Here is a 19,554-nt window from a genome sequence, read left to right as displayed (position 1 = left end):
AAACTTCACAGATAATAACTAGTACCTGGATGCCCGAGCTTTACTCGGTAATTTTTAAGTTAAAAAGTCCTCCTTATTTAAATACCTTCACAGAAATAGCAATTTTTCAGAAATAGAAAAAACGACGCTTTCTAAAAATAAAAACCTAGCTAGATCGATTTTGAGACCCAAAAACCCTCTAACATACTAATTTTTAAGAAAATCGTTGTAGCCGTTTCCGAGATTGTTGATAATTATATATACAAGAATTGTTCGTTTAAATATATAAGATTAATGTTATAATTATTATATTTTTATAATCGCCGTGTAGCGTTGTAACAGCTGTTCTCAAATACTGTTGTCTTTTAGTCCTCGAATAAATTTAGTACGTAGAAAGATATCTGCGATGGATATCTTACAGTGGCATGGAGATTCATAACCTCTGATTTCATTACGTAGAGCGGCAGCGAAATCCGAGATTGACTGCTGCTCGGTTTGTTGAATTGATAAAAATTGATGCTACGCGATAAGAACGTTCCTTTTGGGCGCTAGATGAGCTAAGAGTTTAACCAACTTCTTGTAAGACATTCCCCCGGGCTCCTTGGGCGCGGAGAGTGCTACCACGGTATTGAAATTCACGGCCCCGATAGACTTTAAAAGTATTTTACCGCAATATGGTTGATTTGTGATCACGTTTTTCATTTCCAGATAATTTTTGAATCGTTGTATAGAATTTTTGAATGATTCTTTCTTTTGATCATTTGGTCTAAGTGTGTCCCACCCCAGGGCAACCTTCTTAACCCAACCTAAAAACAGGGCACTGTATCAAAGAGGTTATATATATAACATAGAGGCTTAAAAGCATAGAAAACGCAATAAGTGAATTATTGACCGTTAAAAAAAGGACCGCCTTCCCTTTTTGTCCCTCAGCCTGACACTGTACCGAGGTTTCAAGACCCAAATATCTTAAAAATACAATCGACAGGAAGTTTTAACAATGTGGCAGAAGTGTAGTGTGTCGTGGGGTATTATATCTAGGGAATGAAACACAAAATATTTTTATTTCAAAAATAAATCAATTATATTTTTTTAAGTACTTTCAAAAAAGACATTAATTACTTTTTCAAAAATTGGACGATAAAAAATATGATTATAAATCATAAAAATGGTTTTACTTTTTTACTTGTTAACTTTGCATTCATCTTGAATGTGTCCACAATTATACAACTTGTTGGGGCATTTCGTATAAAATGCGGTTTAAAACAGCTATCGCCATTATTATTAAATAAATAATTTAATAAAACAAATAATTTAAATAAATTAGTTAAGTAATATTTTATTATTTGGAATTCTAGCTAAATACTATGTTCATGAAGTCGTTTTTTCGTATGTTCTGTGTTAAACTTCCGTACAAGAATTCGTCTACTTTTAGAAGCTCTCTAAAATAAAAATTCGAATACATTAATAATAAACAAAAATTTAAGATTCAGTATCAGTGTTTTTCTTAGTCGCACTTCTAAAACAATTTACTCAAAGGCAGCGACAAGGGACAAATGTTGTCCACACAGGGTACTCATTTTAATCTATCATCGCCAGCATTTAGTCATACATCGATCCTAACCCGGTACGTTAACTCACTTTCATCATTAGGTTCATGGAGACTAGAGGAAGAGAACGAGCTCCATGTAAACAAAAGCTTGCCACGAATAAGATGCCAGTAGTGTTCCTTTTGCACCGGGATCGTGGAACGAGTTTAAGGCATGAGTTTGATTGAAAAAATATGACGTACTTATGTATTATTTCTATGGAGGGTAAAAGATAAGGAGAATCGTCTCTGTATATAAAAAGTGTCTACGATAAGCAGAAAAGTGGTGGCGTTGCTGTAGCAAAAGTGTACGCTTTAGAAGAAAGTAAAAAGAGAAATATATAGATCTAAACAAGTTTTTAGAGAAGGATAAAGAAGTTCACATCAAACACAAAGTAATAAGAGTAAGATAAAGATCTAAACAAGTTGTTAGAGAAGGATAGAGAAGTTCACATCAAACATCTTTTGCTGTTTTCAGGTGGACACTTTTTTACTTTGGCTCTATTTATGATTATCTTTTTACCTCCTTGCCAAATATAGAGTTTCTAGTTCCCCTTCGAATTTTTATTCATTGGGAACTCTTCTAGCGAAACTTAATGCTTTGGCGGTGATCGATTAAAATTGACTTGCTCAAGTAAGATTTTGTTATAATTGCTATTGATATGAAAATAAAAAATTAATTTTGTTTTACCTCATGTTTTAACGCTTGTTTAGATTCATAATTTCGTCTGGCCAATGCAACTCGTACCCATTCTGGTTTATCAGGTATTACAAGATGAATAATATATTGAATTAAAAGTAATAAATGTTCCAAAAATACAAAAAATAATATCCATTGTACATTCATCTCAATTTTTGTATGACTTTTATTTTTTAAATTAATTGCAATTAGACCACAATTTGTAACTATGGATAAGGCACCCAATACTTCAAATGCTTTCTAGAAAAAAAACAGTCGGAACGTTTTATTTAAAAGGTTTCCCCAAAATAAGAACTATTTGGAGCTTTATGACAACAAGTTTGAAGCGGAAGCCATGATAGCTGCCTATCGAATTAGGAGTTGCAGACAGTGGCACTGTAGAACAAACACAGATCGATATTCATAACATGGGGATCTTTGATAATGAGGACGACGAAACTTATATAGACTTGCAGAAATCTGCAGGGCGTTTGACTTTTAATGTTTGTGTAAAATTTATTCATCAATTCTGTGATTCCTGGGAGAAATCCCGGAGGAGAAGCGGTGGGCTTTCTGAGAGATGTCTTGCCTCGACAGAATTTTATACCTTCATCAGCTTAAAATATAATCTCTTAGCGGGAGACGTCGCAGCTTCGGGTGAGAGGTTGTTTGCAAGGAGGGCACAAAGAACTCTGGGTTTATTCTAGATGCTAGAGATCCATTTATGGTGACCTATTATGTCAACAAGTCCGCAACCATTCACGAGGTAGTTAAGAGTTGTATCAAAAAAATTCAGTCACGTTTAAGCAAAATGTCGAGGAAAATTTCGACAAATTGTTCAAATTTTTCATCAAATATTTGAAGTTTTATCCGATAGCCTATAAAATTTACCGGATATGCTTTTCCATACATAGCCCTACACTTTTGGAATCCATAAAAAATTTGCAAACTTTCAATTATAAATTTGTTTTTTCTATAAAAATTACTTCTTGCGTTCATTTTGGGACACCCTTTATAATAAATTTTAAAAACAGGTTACCTACCTGAAAAGCTCCTATGTCTTTAACTTTCCGACTCAGAGGTCGTTGATAAACCATACACAATTTAAATGCATCCGCACGTATTTCAAAAATATTATTTAATATGGCCCAAAATGCAGCCAACGGATAAACCGATGAGAATAGAACGACATAACCAAATTGCATAAACATTTCTAGATAATCATCGTATGTTCCTTCATAACTTTCCATTTTACCTTCTGCATTTGCAGCTTGTATTCGTGAATCATCTACATGCAATGTTTGAATATAATCAAATTGATCTTCATGTATTCCATCGCCCATTGAATTACGATCTGTTTTTGTTTTACTCAATGATCCAAAAGCATCTTGTACTTGTTTTTTTAAGTATCTTTTTAAATTTTTCACCTGAAACAATCCAAAAACACACGCATTGCTTGGAGGGATTTTATATTTCAGAAGACGGAATGTAGGTGGATTCTAATTCACGACTGAATCTCATAAAATCCGTCTGAAAGCAGCCTAAATGCATGCCCCCAAACTGTAGGGGTGTAAAAAAACTTCAATTTGACGCATTTAAATGCGTACGGCTACATTTCTGCAGATAACTGTGATAATTCTAATTCTAATACATCGACCAGAGATGGAAGGAATGCTATTATTAGATCAAAACCAATCGGTGTAAATTTTAATTTTGTGGCTCTGAACAACTTTAAGCTGATCGCACGGTCTCGTACCGGCAACGCAACTTTCAAATGCCTGCCTTCAACTGTAGGTTCTGCGCCTACCACATGGTTGTAACGGGTAACGGTGAATCAGGGTTCAATTCCGGACAGGTAATCTGAGAAATGACTACCATATCCAAGGAAGAAATGGTTACCACATCCAAAAGTGGGTCACTTATTTTACGGGGCGGCATATATATCGATATTTTGACCGAAGATCATCACTCACATATGATTCGTAAATTCAATGCCTAGATTTTCGAACTATCGTCTCTTGAACCTAGTCATTTGGGGTCCATTTCGAAGCAATTCAGTTTTACTTACCTTTTCTACATAAATTCGAACAATTAACGGTAGTATAGCTTCTTGGAAATTATTAATGATTTGTAAAATAATTAACATAATGACTAATTGATTTTGTAGCATTTCAATATCTTGAATAACAAATGCAATATAAAATAATGCCATAAAATTATTAACAAATTCGAAAAGTAATAATTTTGTAACACGATGACGATCATATTGTGATTGAGTTCGATGATTTTCTAAAAGAAATTAAAACATATATTAAAGTATTTTCTAATAGGGAATATTCGTGTATTTTTTTAATATTTTTAATTCATTATTTACACCGTTATAACAAAGTAAAAAAATATAAATACTGCTTAAAAATGCTGTATTTAAGTGTAAAAAAATATTTAAAATACATTATAATTTTGAGATATTTAAACGCAGTTTTTTGGTGCTCTCTGTTGATGACGTATATGTACGTTAAATTTCATGAATATTCCCTATTAGTAATATCATTAAAAAAAGCAGGTTGTAGTGTATTGATTTAAAAAAAATTACCCCATTCAGTCAGTCTTGTTGCCAATTTTCGATAATAAAAGTTCATAACATAAACCAGAGCCGCATAAATAACACTTGGTAAATAAACTAAGTACATTCGATACTCGTTTAATGGCGATACTTTCGTTTTTATATAATCCTCAACCCAAAATGATACTAACATGATACCAAATCCAATTGACATGCAAAATATTACAATTGGCAGCGAAATACAATACATCTGAAACCGAAAAGAAAACAATTTAAGATTTTCCTTATTATATTTATATGGGTCTTATTGTCTTATTTTTTAAAAACTTTGATAAACCAAATATGTAATTCTACTAAATTTGGGTCATACTTTCCAAATTTGTGATCAAAATTAATCTAGCTTTAATAGGTTTCCAGAATGTGGAGACCTGGTCCCGAAATTAAGTATATAAGTGATAGCTAGCGAAAAACTGACATCACTGCTAAAAAGAATGACCCAAAATTAGTGGATTTCAAAAAAAATTCCAAAAAGATCGGATCAAATTTGCCTGTGTTATCAAAAAAGTCTAATTTTTTAACTTGATGACGTCATCAGAATCCAAAAAATTTAATTTTGCTCTATCACATCCGAATTTTATCCAATTTTGATAAACAAGGTATGTAATCCTACTAAATTTGGGTCATACTTTTCAAATTTGTGATCAAAATTAACCTAACTTTAACAGGTTTCCAGAATGTGGAGACCTGGTCCCCAAATTAAGCATATATGTGAAAGCTAGCGAAAAACTGACATCACAGCTGAAAAGAATGACCCAAAATTAGTGGGTTTCAAAAAAAATTCCAAAAAGATCGGATCAAATTTGCCTGTGAAAAAAAGTCGAATTTTTCAACTTGATGACGTCACCAAAATCCAAAAAATTTAATTTTGCTCTATTTGAGAGATAATGAGACATTCTTCACTCTGCTCCATTTTGTTGGCAGTAGATACTTTGTTTTATATATTTTGCATGGGGCAGAGTGAGAGTGACAATGAAACCCTCTTTCAGTTTCGTAACAACCTTAATTTCACCCTATTTCTCGAATAAAAAAAAAATATTTTTACTTTTGTATAAGTTTTCCAGCGTGGATACTGTGGTGTCACTCTTCCTGATACCGGATCTTTAATCATTTGACCATAATAACTGGCACGCGGTTCATCTAAACTTGTCATACCAATAGTACCCCATTTATAAGCGTATTCACTGCATTTTCGTTTCCAAACCTTAAGTTGGAAAATTTGCAATTAACATTATTTGACAAGATTTTGGATAAAATATTAATTTTTTACCTCTAAAAACACTGTTGCCCAAATAACATTAAAAATGCAAAAGAATGGAAGCGTTTCAGATGATAAAAATGTTTGGATAATACCTAGTGCCGTTGGTAAAATTAATGCCATTGTATAAAAACCCAAAAATATAAAATATAATGCAATTGCTTCGCCAAAATATGTTCGGATATTTTCTAAAAATAAAAATTTTCTCATGAAATCAATTGCTTTATGGAAGTTTTGAAAATTGTTTATTTAGAATTCATATTCCGAAAATTCCAGTAAATTATAATGTATTCAGGTTCTTCTAGTAGCGGAAATCTTGAATGCTGGCGTTAAGATAATGATGTATTAGGCTTTTTGCTAAGCATACCTAAATCGCCCCCTCATTAGAGTCTGTTATTCTTAATTAGAAGCAAAGGAGAAACCCGGAATACATCTTGGCCAAGAGTTTTAACTGTGCTCTAGAAGGTATTTTAAGTTGCTGATTACGAATCCGATGTCAGATTACACGGATTTTTCCACGTTTTCCGAAAATCGTCACATTCTTGGTCAAGAAATTCATTTTTTGGCACAAAAACAGCAAACTTAGAATTTATCGTCCAAACTGTGCTTTAAAGGATATTTTATCGGATTCGGATTCGTAATCAGCGGCCAAAAATACTTTCTAGAGCGAAGTTTGGACGATAAATACTTAGATTGCCGTATTTGTGCCAAAGAAGTGCAATTTTTGGCAAAAAATGGCACATATTTCGGAATATGTGACAAAATCCGTTAATCTGACATTAGATGCGAAATTAGCGGCCAAAAATTCTTCATAAATAACAGTTTGGACGATAAATACTTAGTTTTCGGTTTTTGTGTTAAAAAGTGGAAGTTCGGGTCAAAAATGATACGATTTTGGAATACATGACATAATTCGTGTAATCTGACATCGAATTCGTATTCTGGCCTCGACAGAATTATACAGCTTCCTCTGCTTAAAATAGTATTTCTTACGCGGAGACCTTTCACCTTTGAGTTACTGGTTGTTCTCAAAGAAGACTCCTTAGTCTAGATGCTAGGAACCCTTTTGCGATACCCCCTCTTATGTAGTATTATTATTATTGAGAAATAAGAGAAACTTACCGAATGGTTGCTGTTTTAAAACTAATGGCTTGTACCAAATTGAGCCTAATTTTTTTAATTCTTCCAGATCGTGTAACGGATAAATTAACTCAATTAAACCAACTTGCACACATAATTCAATAATTGATTGTCCTTCGTACAATTTATATAAAACGTAACCAGGTATGTGAACATCTTCGACTAGTGCACGTAAATTATCTAATTCGTGTTTAACAATTGTTTGACGTTCAGATGTGGTAAGAAAATCATCAACATGCATGCCAGGCTCCAAGAAATCTTCTAATTGATCAACAGTAAATTCACGCATTACACCAAAACGATCTTGTTTAACAATTTCCATTTCTTCTGCTAATTCTAAGAATTTGATTTTTGTAGCCGAAATATGTAGTATGAGACCCTAAAACAATATTTTAACCTATATTACAGGATATTGGCTAGGCGGCAGGCACGCTGAACGGCTGTCGATAACAGTGCATCACGATTATTGCAGGAGTTGTCACAATGGGTAGAAGGAGAAAAAGATGTCTTATTTTCTTTGTCACTGCCCAGCTCTTGCCATGAGGAGGTGGACTCACTTGATCCAGCCTTTATTTGACGATTTCTTCGGTCTGAAGTCCTGTGTGATTATAACGAGTGGAGAGGGTAACAGGAAAAAAGACGCCTATCCTTGTCTTTTTCAATCAATTAAAAGTGCAATACAAGGGGCAAGCTGAAGATGTGACCTCAGTATACGGGGTCAGGTTTTATGTAAGACAGTAGTTCACTAATGCATCAACAGATGGCAATTGTTGATATAGAAAATCTCATACTTATCGACTTCTTTCACTTATACAACAACAGATGGCGTTAGTGCATTTAAAAAAAAAAACTATTACAAAGGAAAACATGGAAGTATCCACGTCAAAAGTATATTCTTGTAAATACCTCATTTTTATCGTAAGGCTGTTTTTGAATAAGCAATTCAGCACCCCCATTTCGTTTATTCCCTTTAATTTTATCCACAATCCATTTCAGGGTGGTTTTATTGACATTTTCCGCAAATTTTATAACAATGTATGTTTGAGGATACGTTTGTGACTCGTCTGATGATTCTGGTTCTGATATCGATTCCATAATTTCATTTTCAATTAATGGCTGTTGGTATTGCGTCATACGACCTGTTTAAAATAAATTATTGCAATTTTAGTTGACTAAATCTAAATCAATTCTGAAAATTCTAGGCAGGGGTGGCCGAATTTTCCCTAAAACTAAGTGAATTTTAAACGGCTTGGTGAAAAATGTAGGGGAATCTCGGTGGAAAAAATCTAGTATTCAAATCTAATTTTAAGGGGATTTGCGCTGTTGAAGTTTTCAAATTTTGTTCATGAGAAGCGGATAAAATAAGCCGCAATTAAGAACGATTAAAAGTCGTTTGTATTGTTTTCGCCAGGTTTTAAATAGACTAAAATTTTCGATTCAAAAATTACTAAAATCAATTTATTTCAATGTATTGCCTGTTTATTTCTATCCTATTGGGCACTATGGACAATTGTCCAGTAACCCATGATCCAAGCGGCCTCATAATTGTTGCCAAATCAGATGAAGATTACCTGTTAAAAAATGGCACCACGTATGAGACAGAATGAACCACAAAAAAGTTCCCGGTTAATGATGTTGAAAAAGTTCACCATCAATAGGTCATGGCGGTTGTTCTACAGCTATATCAAAGGAACTCGATGAGCCAAAGCGCCCAAGATAAATAATTAATTATAATAAATTCAGTTCTCAGGACCCATAAAATCATTGCTCCGAACGTACAGAAATAAGATAGAAATACTCTTAAAGGAAAAACTGTTTGATTTCCTTTTGGGAATCTCTGCTCTAATAAATAAATGACTTCCTAAAAAAAACTTAAAAAAAAAAAACTTAAAATTAATTACCCCGAATATTCTCTAAACGTTCGTGTATTCCCCATAATTTTTGAATTGTTACTGGTTTGTTGCCTACATCAAAACATGATTTCGAACGCCGAATATCTCCCATTTCTTCTTGTTATAAAAAAGCAAATTTGCAAGCACACATGAAATAGAAGCCATTAAATTAGTTTGCAAAGTTAGTAAATAAAACCATTTTTTAATAAGCAATAGCTGTAAAATAAAACTGTTAATTAACTTGTTAATAAGTTTAGATTTGTTTAACAATACTTACACTGCAATTTTTTTTAACAATATGTTAATTACTTCATTATCTATTGATGAATCATTTTTGTTTAATAAACTTTTGTCCCCAATTTTTGTTCAATAAAAATTTTGTTTCTTTATTTTTATATGAATTTTATTTCAGTGACATAATATTTATCTTAATTTTTCATAATTATAAATCGAAATAAGTCGAATGTTGTCACAGTTAATAATCGGAATAATATATTTCAAGCAGAGTTAAATTTAGCTACATCTAAATATGAAAATTTATTTATGTTATATAGTGTGGTGTAAATAAAAATATACAAATGATATTACGAAAATGCAATAATAAATAAATCATGGTTAGTGTTCCGTACCAAAAACGTCCGGGTGGCAGAGAATTAAGAGGGCCTATCATCTTTGGATACTTCATTTTTTGCACGTTTGCCTTTGAAGATATCAAAAAGTGTTTAGGGATTTGTGAAGAAAAAGCGTGGCTGACGCGTAAGAATTTCAAGAATAAATTCGTCTTCCAATATTCAGGACCCTGATTTTACTAGGTCATTTGCAGACATATCAATTCGACTGTACACTTTGTCTTGCAGAAAATTATGTTTCTTTAGAAAATCAAATCTATATTTCTAAATTAGAAGAGTAAAAGTATAGTTTTAGAGAGTAAAAATATTCATCACATCTTTTCCGTGATAAAATTTTTCGAAAATTCAACTTCGGTAAAAATCCAAAAAGGTCCGCGTAATTTATAACGTCTGTAGCCTCACAGGTAGCCCTTTTAGTACCCAGGTTTACATGAACTTTTTGTAATGCTTTGGTGTCAAGAATCTGCACTTTCAATGGGGGATACTTATTATAAACCACATTGTATATCTCCTACTTAGAACCAGATTGATTTTCATTTTAATTAAGTAGAGACTGTAAGTTGGTGTTACGCCAATGTTGCTTATTTATCGCCTTTGTTTCGGTAGTGGCTTTGCTTTGTTTTCGGAAAACGATAGAAAAAATAGTTGAGTTAAAGATCTGATTTTCAAAGGAAACAAGGTCTTTTCGGCGTTTTATAAGTATTTAAAAATCGAGCAATCGATAATATGAAAACTACCATGAGCCCCACAAATTTTTTTGTCCTAATAAAGTTTGAGATCTTTAAGTGTGAGCAAATAAAATTAAGGACCCGGTGCCTTCATGCGCTTTCTTCCTATTTGGCACTATAGACAAGTGCCGCAACCCAAGAAACACCCTCGTGGATATTTTATAACATACTAGCTGTGAACTACCCGCTTAACTGGGAAACTTCAATTTTAAATACAAAGATTATTGTATTACAATTCCTAAACTTCATTTGCCGGCACTTACCCTCCTTTTGTTCACAATTTCATTTAATCTCTAAAATTATCAGTATTTCTCTACTATAATATGCATGTATTATACATTAAAACCTTCCTCTTGAATCACTCTATCTATTAGATAAAACCGCAACAAAATCCGTTTCAAAAACCGCATCAAAATCAGGAAGCGACTTTGTTTTATACTATGTATTGATTGATTGAACATAATTTTCTGTTAATATTAAAACATGTTAAAAATGTCCTAATACCCCCCCTCCCAGTATTGAACCCTTTAAAACCTCTCCCTCTGTCTAAATCATTTATCTAACAGAACTCAAAGTGCGATATTTTGGCGAACTTGTATGCATATCCACAATAGAATCTGATTGTTAGATATTATCAGGCCCCACTTTCTCAATGAGCACTGTGTGAAAATGTCCAGGGTATTCATTCCGCCTCTAAATTGTAGCGAAAAAAGTCCACGCGGATTGTAGATTAACTCGGCCGATCAAAAAAGACTCCTATAGTGTGAAGATTGTATTCATAGAGACCCCATGATAAAAAAGTGAAGTGAGAAAATGAGGACCCAAATCAGTCACTATCTTACGATCTAAAAAGTTCACCCAGTATTCAAACTAAAAAAAATGTCGCACGTCTGCTATACTTAAAATATATGTTTCATAAATTTTTCAAACACAGTTGGTTCTTTTGTATCGACTTATTTGTGAAAAATAAAGCATGTTTTTAGTGTTTCCAATACATACTAATTAGTTAAATGCATAATTTCAATCATTACCTCCTCGTCAGTTTGATTTTTTTTTTATCAAATAAAAACAATTTTTCCAAGTGAAATATGTAAAAAATTTTTAATAAAACAGCATTCCTTACTTATATTTATGTTTCAAACTGACAAGAATTATTCATTTATTTATTTATAATGCGAAAATTTTAAATTATTGTTACTTGATTCTAATTCAGTTAAATTAATACAGAGAGTTCTCAAAATATTGGAGAAATAAAGAAAATGACATGTAAACACAATAGAATCTCGGTAATCGGAATAGTCGATAAGCGAAAACTTTCATAGTCCAATTAACCTTCCAAAACTGTAGAAAAATATAAAAGGTCATTAGATAAGAGCCATAATTTTTTAAATTGATAAGAATTTCATTGATATGAATAATACATTTAGTGTTTTTATACTCTGTATATATGAAATATATATAGCAAGGTATACTAATTTTAGTCCTAAGTTTGTAACACTAAGAAATATTGATGATACGAACCAGATTTTGGTAAAGGTGTTCATAAAATCACCTAATTAGTTCATTTCCAGTTGTATATCTGTCCGTCCGTCATCACGATAACTCAAAAACGAAAAGAGATATCAAGTTGAAAATTATCATTGACCGTTAGAGATAGAACAAAAGTTTAAATACCACTGTTTAACTGTGAGGGGGCAAATTAGGACAAAACTTTAGTGTATATTTAACATAACAGCGATGAGACTTTTTTGGGTCTAAGCTATCTCCAATCCGCAGAAACTTTTCCAAAATAATCCTCGATTTTCAATATTTTTACTGAGAGGAGAACAGATCTCCAGACCCTACAATTATCTTGTAAAAGCCGATGAGCCCGTCTAAGGTATAGTTTTCTTATGACAACCAGAGTAAAAGTCATGGTATATTATCATCTATAAAAATATCATGGGAAATCATTTTATTATATGCGAGTATCGTACAAAAACTATCGAAGATATCGAGATATGGTTTATTCAATTTGTTTATAATACTTTAAAAGTATAGTGGTCATTTTAAAATTTATATTTAATGACATCAATTCATTGAACAGATCAATATCTATCATTAATGATATTGATTATACACAAAAGGTTAATGAACCATAAGATTAGTGATTAGAGAATATGTATTATAAAAACTAAAATTAATACTTTTTAAAAAGTTAATTAATATGAATAATTTATAATTCTAACCTTGAGAAATACGACTGAATTTTATATTCCTTATCACATTTTAGCTTCATTAAATAATTAATTAAAGGCACTAGAATGACACAGGTTTTTAGGACATACTTAAGTATAATAATTCTAAGAATAAATAAAGACATCAAAACATGCAGAAAGTCGTTTATGAAAGTATGATATATGATCTACGGCATGAGCCATGTTTAAAAAGATTTAACTTCTATTTAATTAAAACAATTTTGTTGTAATTCATACAAATTCTACAAATTATTCTAATATAAAACTGTCGCTTTCTTTTAGTCGTTCAGAAAATTTATTATAGTTTCCATTTTCAAAAGTTTTGAAAATGAGATTAGTTCAAAATTCAAACGTCAGATAGCGTTGAAAATCAAATGTCAAAACTGATGTTTGTTGACAATCGCATGTTACCGGATTACTTCGTTTATTTATATGAATAGGGTGATCGCACACATGATGGACATTTAGACATTTAACAGAATGATAGTTTTCTTTAACTTAATTCTCTAAAAATTTAGTTTTTATTTGATTTATATAACAAAATTATATTTATATCTTGTATATATGTAATATATATCAAGGTATACTAAGTTTAGTCCCAAGTTTCTAACGCCTAAAAATATTGATGCTACGAACAAAATTTTGACATAGGTTTTCCTAAAATCACCTAATTAGTCCATTTCCGGTTTCTGTCTGTCCGTCTGTTAACACGATAGCTCAAAAACGGAAAGAGATATTTTTATAGCGTGCTAAGGATGTAAAAAGTGAGGTCGAGTTCGTAAATGAGCAGCATAGGTCAATTGGGACCCATCTTGTAAACCGTTAGAGATAAAAAGAAAGTTTAAATGTAAAATATAAAAAATGTTCCTTATAAAAAATTAAACAACTTTTGTTTGAAGCATTTTTTCGTAAATGTCACTGTTTATCCGTGAAGTAACAAATTAGAACAAAACTTTAGTGTCCATTTTCCAAAACTTTCTTGAAAATTGAGGAAAAAGGGTAAAGTAAAATGAATTCTATTTACTTTGCGAAAATCTTGAAAGTTATCAAAACAAAAATACAATTTTTATCCATTCAACAATTACTTAAGTGTCTTGGAATATGTTCAACAGTTGGAAGGGCCACCCTATCGTCATCAGACAGAAAAAGCAAACAATACTTGAAGGTTGGGTTGACGCTTGAAATAGAAAATAGAAATAGATTTCGATGAGAGCATACGTATAAATAGTGACGTTTAAATTACAAAATAAATTTATCACGTAATTAAATGATCTAAATATTAATTAACACAAATAAAGTTATATACAAAGTTATAAGTGCATTTCAGCGAAATATTTTTGTATTTGCTCTAATCAATCGAAAATGAGCGCTACACCTTTGGATTGGCAAATCAACAAGAAAAAAGTTAAACAAAGGGGACAACATCTCCTGGAAACTGGATTATGGAGTGATTGTAGTTTTGTTGTGGGTGTCGAACCGAATAGTCAAGTATTCAATGGGCACAAATTATTCTTGGCTATGTCTAGTCCCGTATTTGAAGCAATGTTTTTCGGACGAATGGCAGAAAAGAATGACACACCAATACCAATTTTAGATGTTCAACCGGAAGCTTTTAAAGCTTTATTAGAGTACGTCTTGTGGAAATTTTTATAAATATTTTTGTGACCTAAATTTTCTTTGATTTTAGGTATATTTATACCGATAAAATCAATTTGAATTCTTTTGATCAAGCTTGTGAGTTATGCTATGGAGCGAAAAAGTATATGTTACCACATTTAGTTGAGGAATGTACTAATTATTTATGGTCGGATTTGTATCCAAGAAATGCTTGTCGAGCCTACGAATTTGCTAAGCTGTTTGAGGAACCAGTTTTAATGGAGAAATGTTTACAGGTTAGTTGATACGATACAAATTTTATTTTTACGATTTTTACGGGATCGGACGCAAGCTGTTCGTACGAGGGCCTGTTAATTTGTATTTACAAGTTCGTACGTGAACCTAGCTGTAATTAGATGACGCACAATTGGAGTTTACTCTTTAACTGATGTATAGTGTGCTGTGTTCGACATGTTATTGTCAGTTTCAAACAATAGAGGCTTTGTCTGTTTTCCGTACTATGCAGTATAATTTATATATTGTAACCCGAAAAAACCCGAAGGCATACGATGTACGTTGGCTATGTAGCTATGTATTCATTCTGTATCGGTGGGCAACAACTACATTATGTTCCGTGTCCGTCATGTTATTGTTAGTTTCAAACAATAGATGCTTTGTTGATATAGATTGCGCACCACAAAACGTAATGAAGTCATTCGATCACTAGATTTTACTCCTCATATTTTTTTCATGTCGAAAATCGATTCTTAAGGAGTAAACTCCAAGAAATAATTTGTAAACTTTTGTTTTTATTTAGATCATTTGTATGCAAACACAAGAAGTTTTGAACGATAACAGTTTCGAGGATGTTGAATTGTGTACATTATTAACGATTTATTCGCAAGAACATTTAGCAATTGATTCCGAATTAGATTTATTCAATGCGTTGGTGAAATATGCAGCGAAACATGGTAACAACTCAGGTGTGAGTGCAAAAAGACCTAGATTAGAAAGTAACGGTAATTTATCTAATCAAGTTTTCGTTGATTGTTTTTTTTTATTGCTATGTACTAACATTTACTAACCTGAAATTTTTGTATATACACTGATCCGACAAAGAAAGTGTTTCTATTTTCTGTGTTTCTAAGTGTATTTGTGTGTAAAAATAAGATGGACTCTCAGTAATTAAATCTAAACGACCATTAGCATTCCTGTCGAACTTTTTCAATTTGTGGACACTCTGTACATTTGATGACAAATAAACATATCATTCCAAGGGCCTTTGTTCGCAAAGTTGTTGCGGCTATCACAGGACACTGGCTGGGCGGCAAGCATGCTGAACGCTTAGGCCTGGCAGTGTATCACGACTACTGCAGGAGCTGTCACAGTGGTGACGAGGAGGAAACAATGTCTCATCTTCTCTGCCACTGCCCAGCTCTTTTCATGAGGAGATGGCCTTACTTGAGCCAGCCTCTCTTTGACGACCTCTCCGACCTAAAGTCCGTCGACGTCAAAGCCCTCCTGCTGTTCTTGAACAGCTTCAAATGGTTCATGGAGTAGTGGCCGGGGATGGGCCAACCCATTAACGGTATCACAACGGACCCTATGGTCTAAGTGTGTCCCACCCCAGGACAGCCACTCTAACCTAACCTAAACTATCCAAATAAAGTAGCACCCTGTATATTTCATTCAGATCCAATCATTTGATATATTTGTTTGAAATTTCGAGAAGTGTGCCTTTTTATTATTGAGAGTCTGTTATTTGTTAAGTTTTTAACTTCGTCTCGGTTAATCTAGAATAAAATTTTAGGAACTAATGAAGAATCGCCAGCAAATAGTGAATCAAACACACCAGCAAATGAGGTCCCAACAATCCGCGATGTATTAAAGAAAATCCGATTTTTAACATTAACACCACAACAATTTGCCGATGGACCTGCACTCTCGGATTTACTAACACAAAGTGAAAAATTCGATATATTTATGAATATTTCATCACAGTTACATAGTACACCAATGCCACCGGGGTTTTCTACATCGACGAAAGATCGTAAGAAAAATTGTGGTCGATACTTGAATACACCGCTTCATCAACCTGAAGCGGATCCACCGCATTATCTGAATCCATCGTGTAGTACTGGTGTACGTTTGAGTGATCGATTTGCTTCGTTAGATAATCGAGGTCGTGGATTACCTAGTAGCAGTATATTAATTGTTGATGATATTACGAATACTGGATCATTTAATCGGGAAGAAGATCATGCACGAAATATGCCGAAGTATTATTGTACAAGAACGTTGGTACAGAAAACTGATTGTTTAAATAGTTCAGTTATTGATTGTTCCGTTACGTTTTCCGTGGATAAAAATATTTGTATTTTGGGTATACAGGTAAATATAATTTTCTTTCTTCTTTCTCTTTAATTTTTCCATTATTAAATAGATGAGGTTACAATAAAACGAATTTTTAATTTTTGTGGTTTTTGGACTTAAATTAGTCAGAGATTTTTATCCGATCCTGATATTTGTGCGGGACACAGGGACATTCCAGGAAATTGTGAAGCCGATGAGCTTGCCAGAAATGGCACGATGCTGCCGGACACAAGCATCAATAAATACCCGGGAGTTCCATTTGCGAACTGCAAGTTACTCCTGAAAGAGAATATTCTGAAAAAGGCCAATCTTAGATGGAGGGAAGACCGTACTTGTGGTACTACAAGACAGATATGGTCTGAGTACAATCGCAGGCGTTCCGAAGTTCTCATATCACTTCCAAGGGCCTCTGTTCGCAAAGTTGTTGCGGCTATCACAGGACACTGCCTGGGCGGCAAGCATGCTGAACGGTTAGTCCTGGCAGTGTATAACGACTACTGCTCGAGCTGTCACATTCATGACGAGGAGAAGACAATGTCTCATCTTCTCTGTCACTGCCCAGCTCTCTTTGACGACCTCTCCGATCTAAAGTCAGTTGACGTCAAAGCCCTCCTGCTGTTCTTAAACAGCTCCAGCCAAAAAATTCATGGCTTCTTTAATTTCGTTATAAATGATTTTAGCTTGACCACATTCCTTTTTTTAGGTTCCAGCACAAATTCTATGCGATATTGGTGATCAATCATCATCTGGTACAATGAATCATGGAATGTATTCCGAATTACTATACGCACATCTCGTGGATGCGGACGGTTCACGTTTAACATATTTACATTACACAGCTCGTGTTGATTATCGTTCAATAATCGAGTTAATGTTTTATCGACCTGTCTACATACAACGTAACAAAGATTATAAAGTCGGTGTTGTTTTTAATCGTAACGGATGGTATCCGATTGGTACATGTACACCACAAACGACGGTAGCATCTGTAACATTTTCATTTAGTAATGATACCGTACGTGATGGTTTAATACGATCGATTATATTCTCGTATTAAGTCTTTAAAAAAACGAAAAAACCGTTCAATTTCGATGTTTTCTTTCTCTTAAGGATGTACGAGCACCGAGGTAATTTTAAATAAAAAGTTTGCTTTTTTTTTTCATATGAAGTTGGACTAAGTCTAAATCATTTCTGAAAATTTTAGAAGGGGGGTTGCCCGATTATTTTAATAAATCAATGACTTCAAAAGTAGAAATATTTAATGCTGGTTTTATTGGATTTGTCGCTCGTACTACCTTTCGAATCGTGGCATTTAATTTGTATCATTTTTGTAAATATTATATTAATATAGGAAGTCTAGGATCATGCGTAGTATTTGACTGCTATTTTAGAACTTCTGGGAAGGTGAGTGTAGAATTTTTATACGGATTGTTTTTTTTTCTTTCGACTAAATGGGCTGAAAATTGGAAGCTATTCTCCATACGAATTCTACAATCTCCTTTCCAGTCGTTCTAAAATTAAACTCAAATGCTACACCCGATCCTAGTACTAACACTTTTAATCAAAATTCACATAAAGGAAGAGGGAATCTGGGATATCGGAACTATGCAATAATGTTTCAAAATCATGATGATTAAATTATTTACATCTATTTGTTAAATAATTTGTTTCCGCTCTGTTTACGAGCGCATGTCTGTTACAAAAAGCTTCAATTCTTAATAATTTTTGCTCAAAAATAGTAGGCAGCTTTCATAGTTCTGAATAATACTCCAATAATCGAGGAGAAAAAAAGAGGAAATCTCTAAATTTTGACCTAAAGCACCGATTTCGATGAAAATTTGGGATTAAGTTTTGTTCAACCTCTAGATCAAAATTTATATGGTACCTAGTGATGCTTTTATTCAGGGGCTGGTAACCAACCCGTCTAGGGGATAGAATAACACATGTTGAAAATGACAATGGAAATCTATAGAGCCATGAAATCTAAGCAAAAAGTGTCATTTAAGTATATTTCGAAAAGTCAATACTTTCCTAGTTATTTTCAATATATATATATACCACTCCCTAGAAGGAGTGGTCATAGAGTGGTTATATACCACTCCCTAGAAGGAGTGGTTATCATCCCCTGGGCAAAAGCACCACAAGGCATTATTTAACTTTTGATCTAGAGGGTGGACAAAGCTTAATCCCAAATTTTCATCGAAATCGCTACTTTAAGAAAGAATTTAAAGGTTTAAGCCTCGTTTTCTGGAGTATAAAATTGTCTGTGAGTTTTGATGATTGTAAATATTTATTTCTTTTTTTGTGCATAACCAAAAAGTTTTGGAAATTCAAATAAACGAACCGCAGAATTTTTATAGGGAATGGCTTCGAGGTACGAATTTCGATGATTTTACAGATATAGCATAATTACCGGAAATTTTATTGCAAGCTATTTCCCAAAAGGTTCGTCAACGGATTTTCCTATAACTTGTGTGTTCTAATTAAACAATGTTCTCGCTTTTTAATAATTATATATAAATGATACTTTAAAATTTATTTAAACGAAGAAAATACGACTTTAGAAACAGTATTAAAAGTAGATACTTGCAAACAAAGCTTTATCGTTTCATAATATTTCAAAACTCGAATTTTCAGATTTTTTTTGTTTAAAACACTATTATTAAAAAATTTTTGGGACTAAAAAGTTTAAAAAGTCTGATAAAAACTATTTTAACTTAATTATAATATATTAACATCACGTAAAATGTAATAATTAAATCGATTATTGTAAATAAAAATTCTTTTTCTTTTGGAAATTTAATGTTTGTAATTATTTGTAAAGCCCTTTTTAGAATA

General features: G+C 32.8%; 2 protein-coding genes across 9 annotated transcripts; one reads left to right on the top strand and one right to left on the bottom strand.

The window, feature by feature from the left end:
* Positions 1–1,129: 1,129 nt before the first annotated feature.
* On the bottom strand, positions 1,130–12,857 carry LOC123290562 (anoctamin-10). 5 transcript variants are annotated; one of them, XM_044870791.1, is made up of 11 exons: positions 12,739–12,857; positions 9,163–9,267; positions 8,168–8,400; positions 7,244–7,640; positions 6,134–6,309; positions 5,909–6,067; positions 4,837–5,056; positions 4,312–4,532; positions 3,287–3,670; positions 2,256–2,504; positions 1,130–1,418 (listed from the first exon to the last, which is right to left on the bottom strand). In XM_044870791.1, exons 2-11 carry the CDS (start codon positions 9,263–9,265, stop codon positions 1,335–1,337), a joined length of 2,226 nt encoding a protein of 741 aa, XP_044726726.1. In that variant the 5' UTR covers positions 9,266–9,267; positions 12,739–12,857; the 3' UTR covers positions 1,130–1,334. The 5 variants fall into 5 exon arrangements, with proteins under 5 accessions (XP_044726726.1, XP_044726728.1, XP_044726727.1 ...); XM_044870793.1 differs by having other exon boundaries at positions 9,163–9,270; positions 12,739–12,827; XM_044870792.1 differs by lacking the exon at positions 12,739–12,857 and adding an exon at positions 11,542–11,562.
* A 1,054-nt stretch (positions 12,858–13,911) lies between these two features.
* LOC123290565 (kelch-like protein 40) lies at positions 13,912–19,345 on the top strand. Of its 4 annotated transcripts, none has more exons than XR_006534885.1 (6): positions 13,912–14,375; positions 14,435–14,639; positions 15,161–15,314; positions 16,154–16,734; positions 17,420–17,843; positions 17,921–19,345. XR_006534885.1 is itself a non-coding variant. In XM_044870799.1 (5 exons), exons 1-5 carry the CDS (start codon positions 14,110–14,112, stop codon positions 17,771–17,773), a joined length of 1,608 nt encoding a protein of 535 aa, XP_044726734.1. In that variant the 5' UTR covers positions 13,913–14,109; the 3' UTR covers positions 17,774–17,893. The 4 variants fall into 4 exon arrangements, 1 of the variants encoding a protein (XP_044726734.1); XR_006534884.1 differs by having other exon boundaries at positions 15,161–15,326; XR_006534883.1 differs by having other exon boundaries at positions 13,913–14,375; positions 15,161–15,362.
* The last annotated feature ends 209 nt before the right edge of the window (positions 19,346–19,554 follow it).

Source organism: Chrysoperla carnea, chromosome 1, assembly GCF_905475395.1.
Source record: "Chrysoperla carnea chromosome 1, inChrCarn1.1, whole genome shotgun sequence".
Taxonomy (NCBI): Eukaryota; Metazoa; Arthropoda; class Insecta; order Neuroptera; family Chrysopidae; genus Chrysoperla; species Chrysoperla carnea.
The sequence above is the reverse complement of the archived record's forward strand: the minus strand, read 5'-3'. Positions and strand labels throughout refer to the sequence as shown.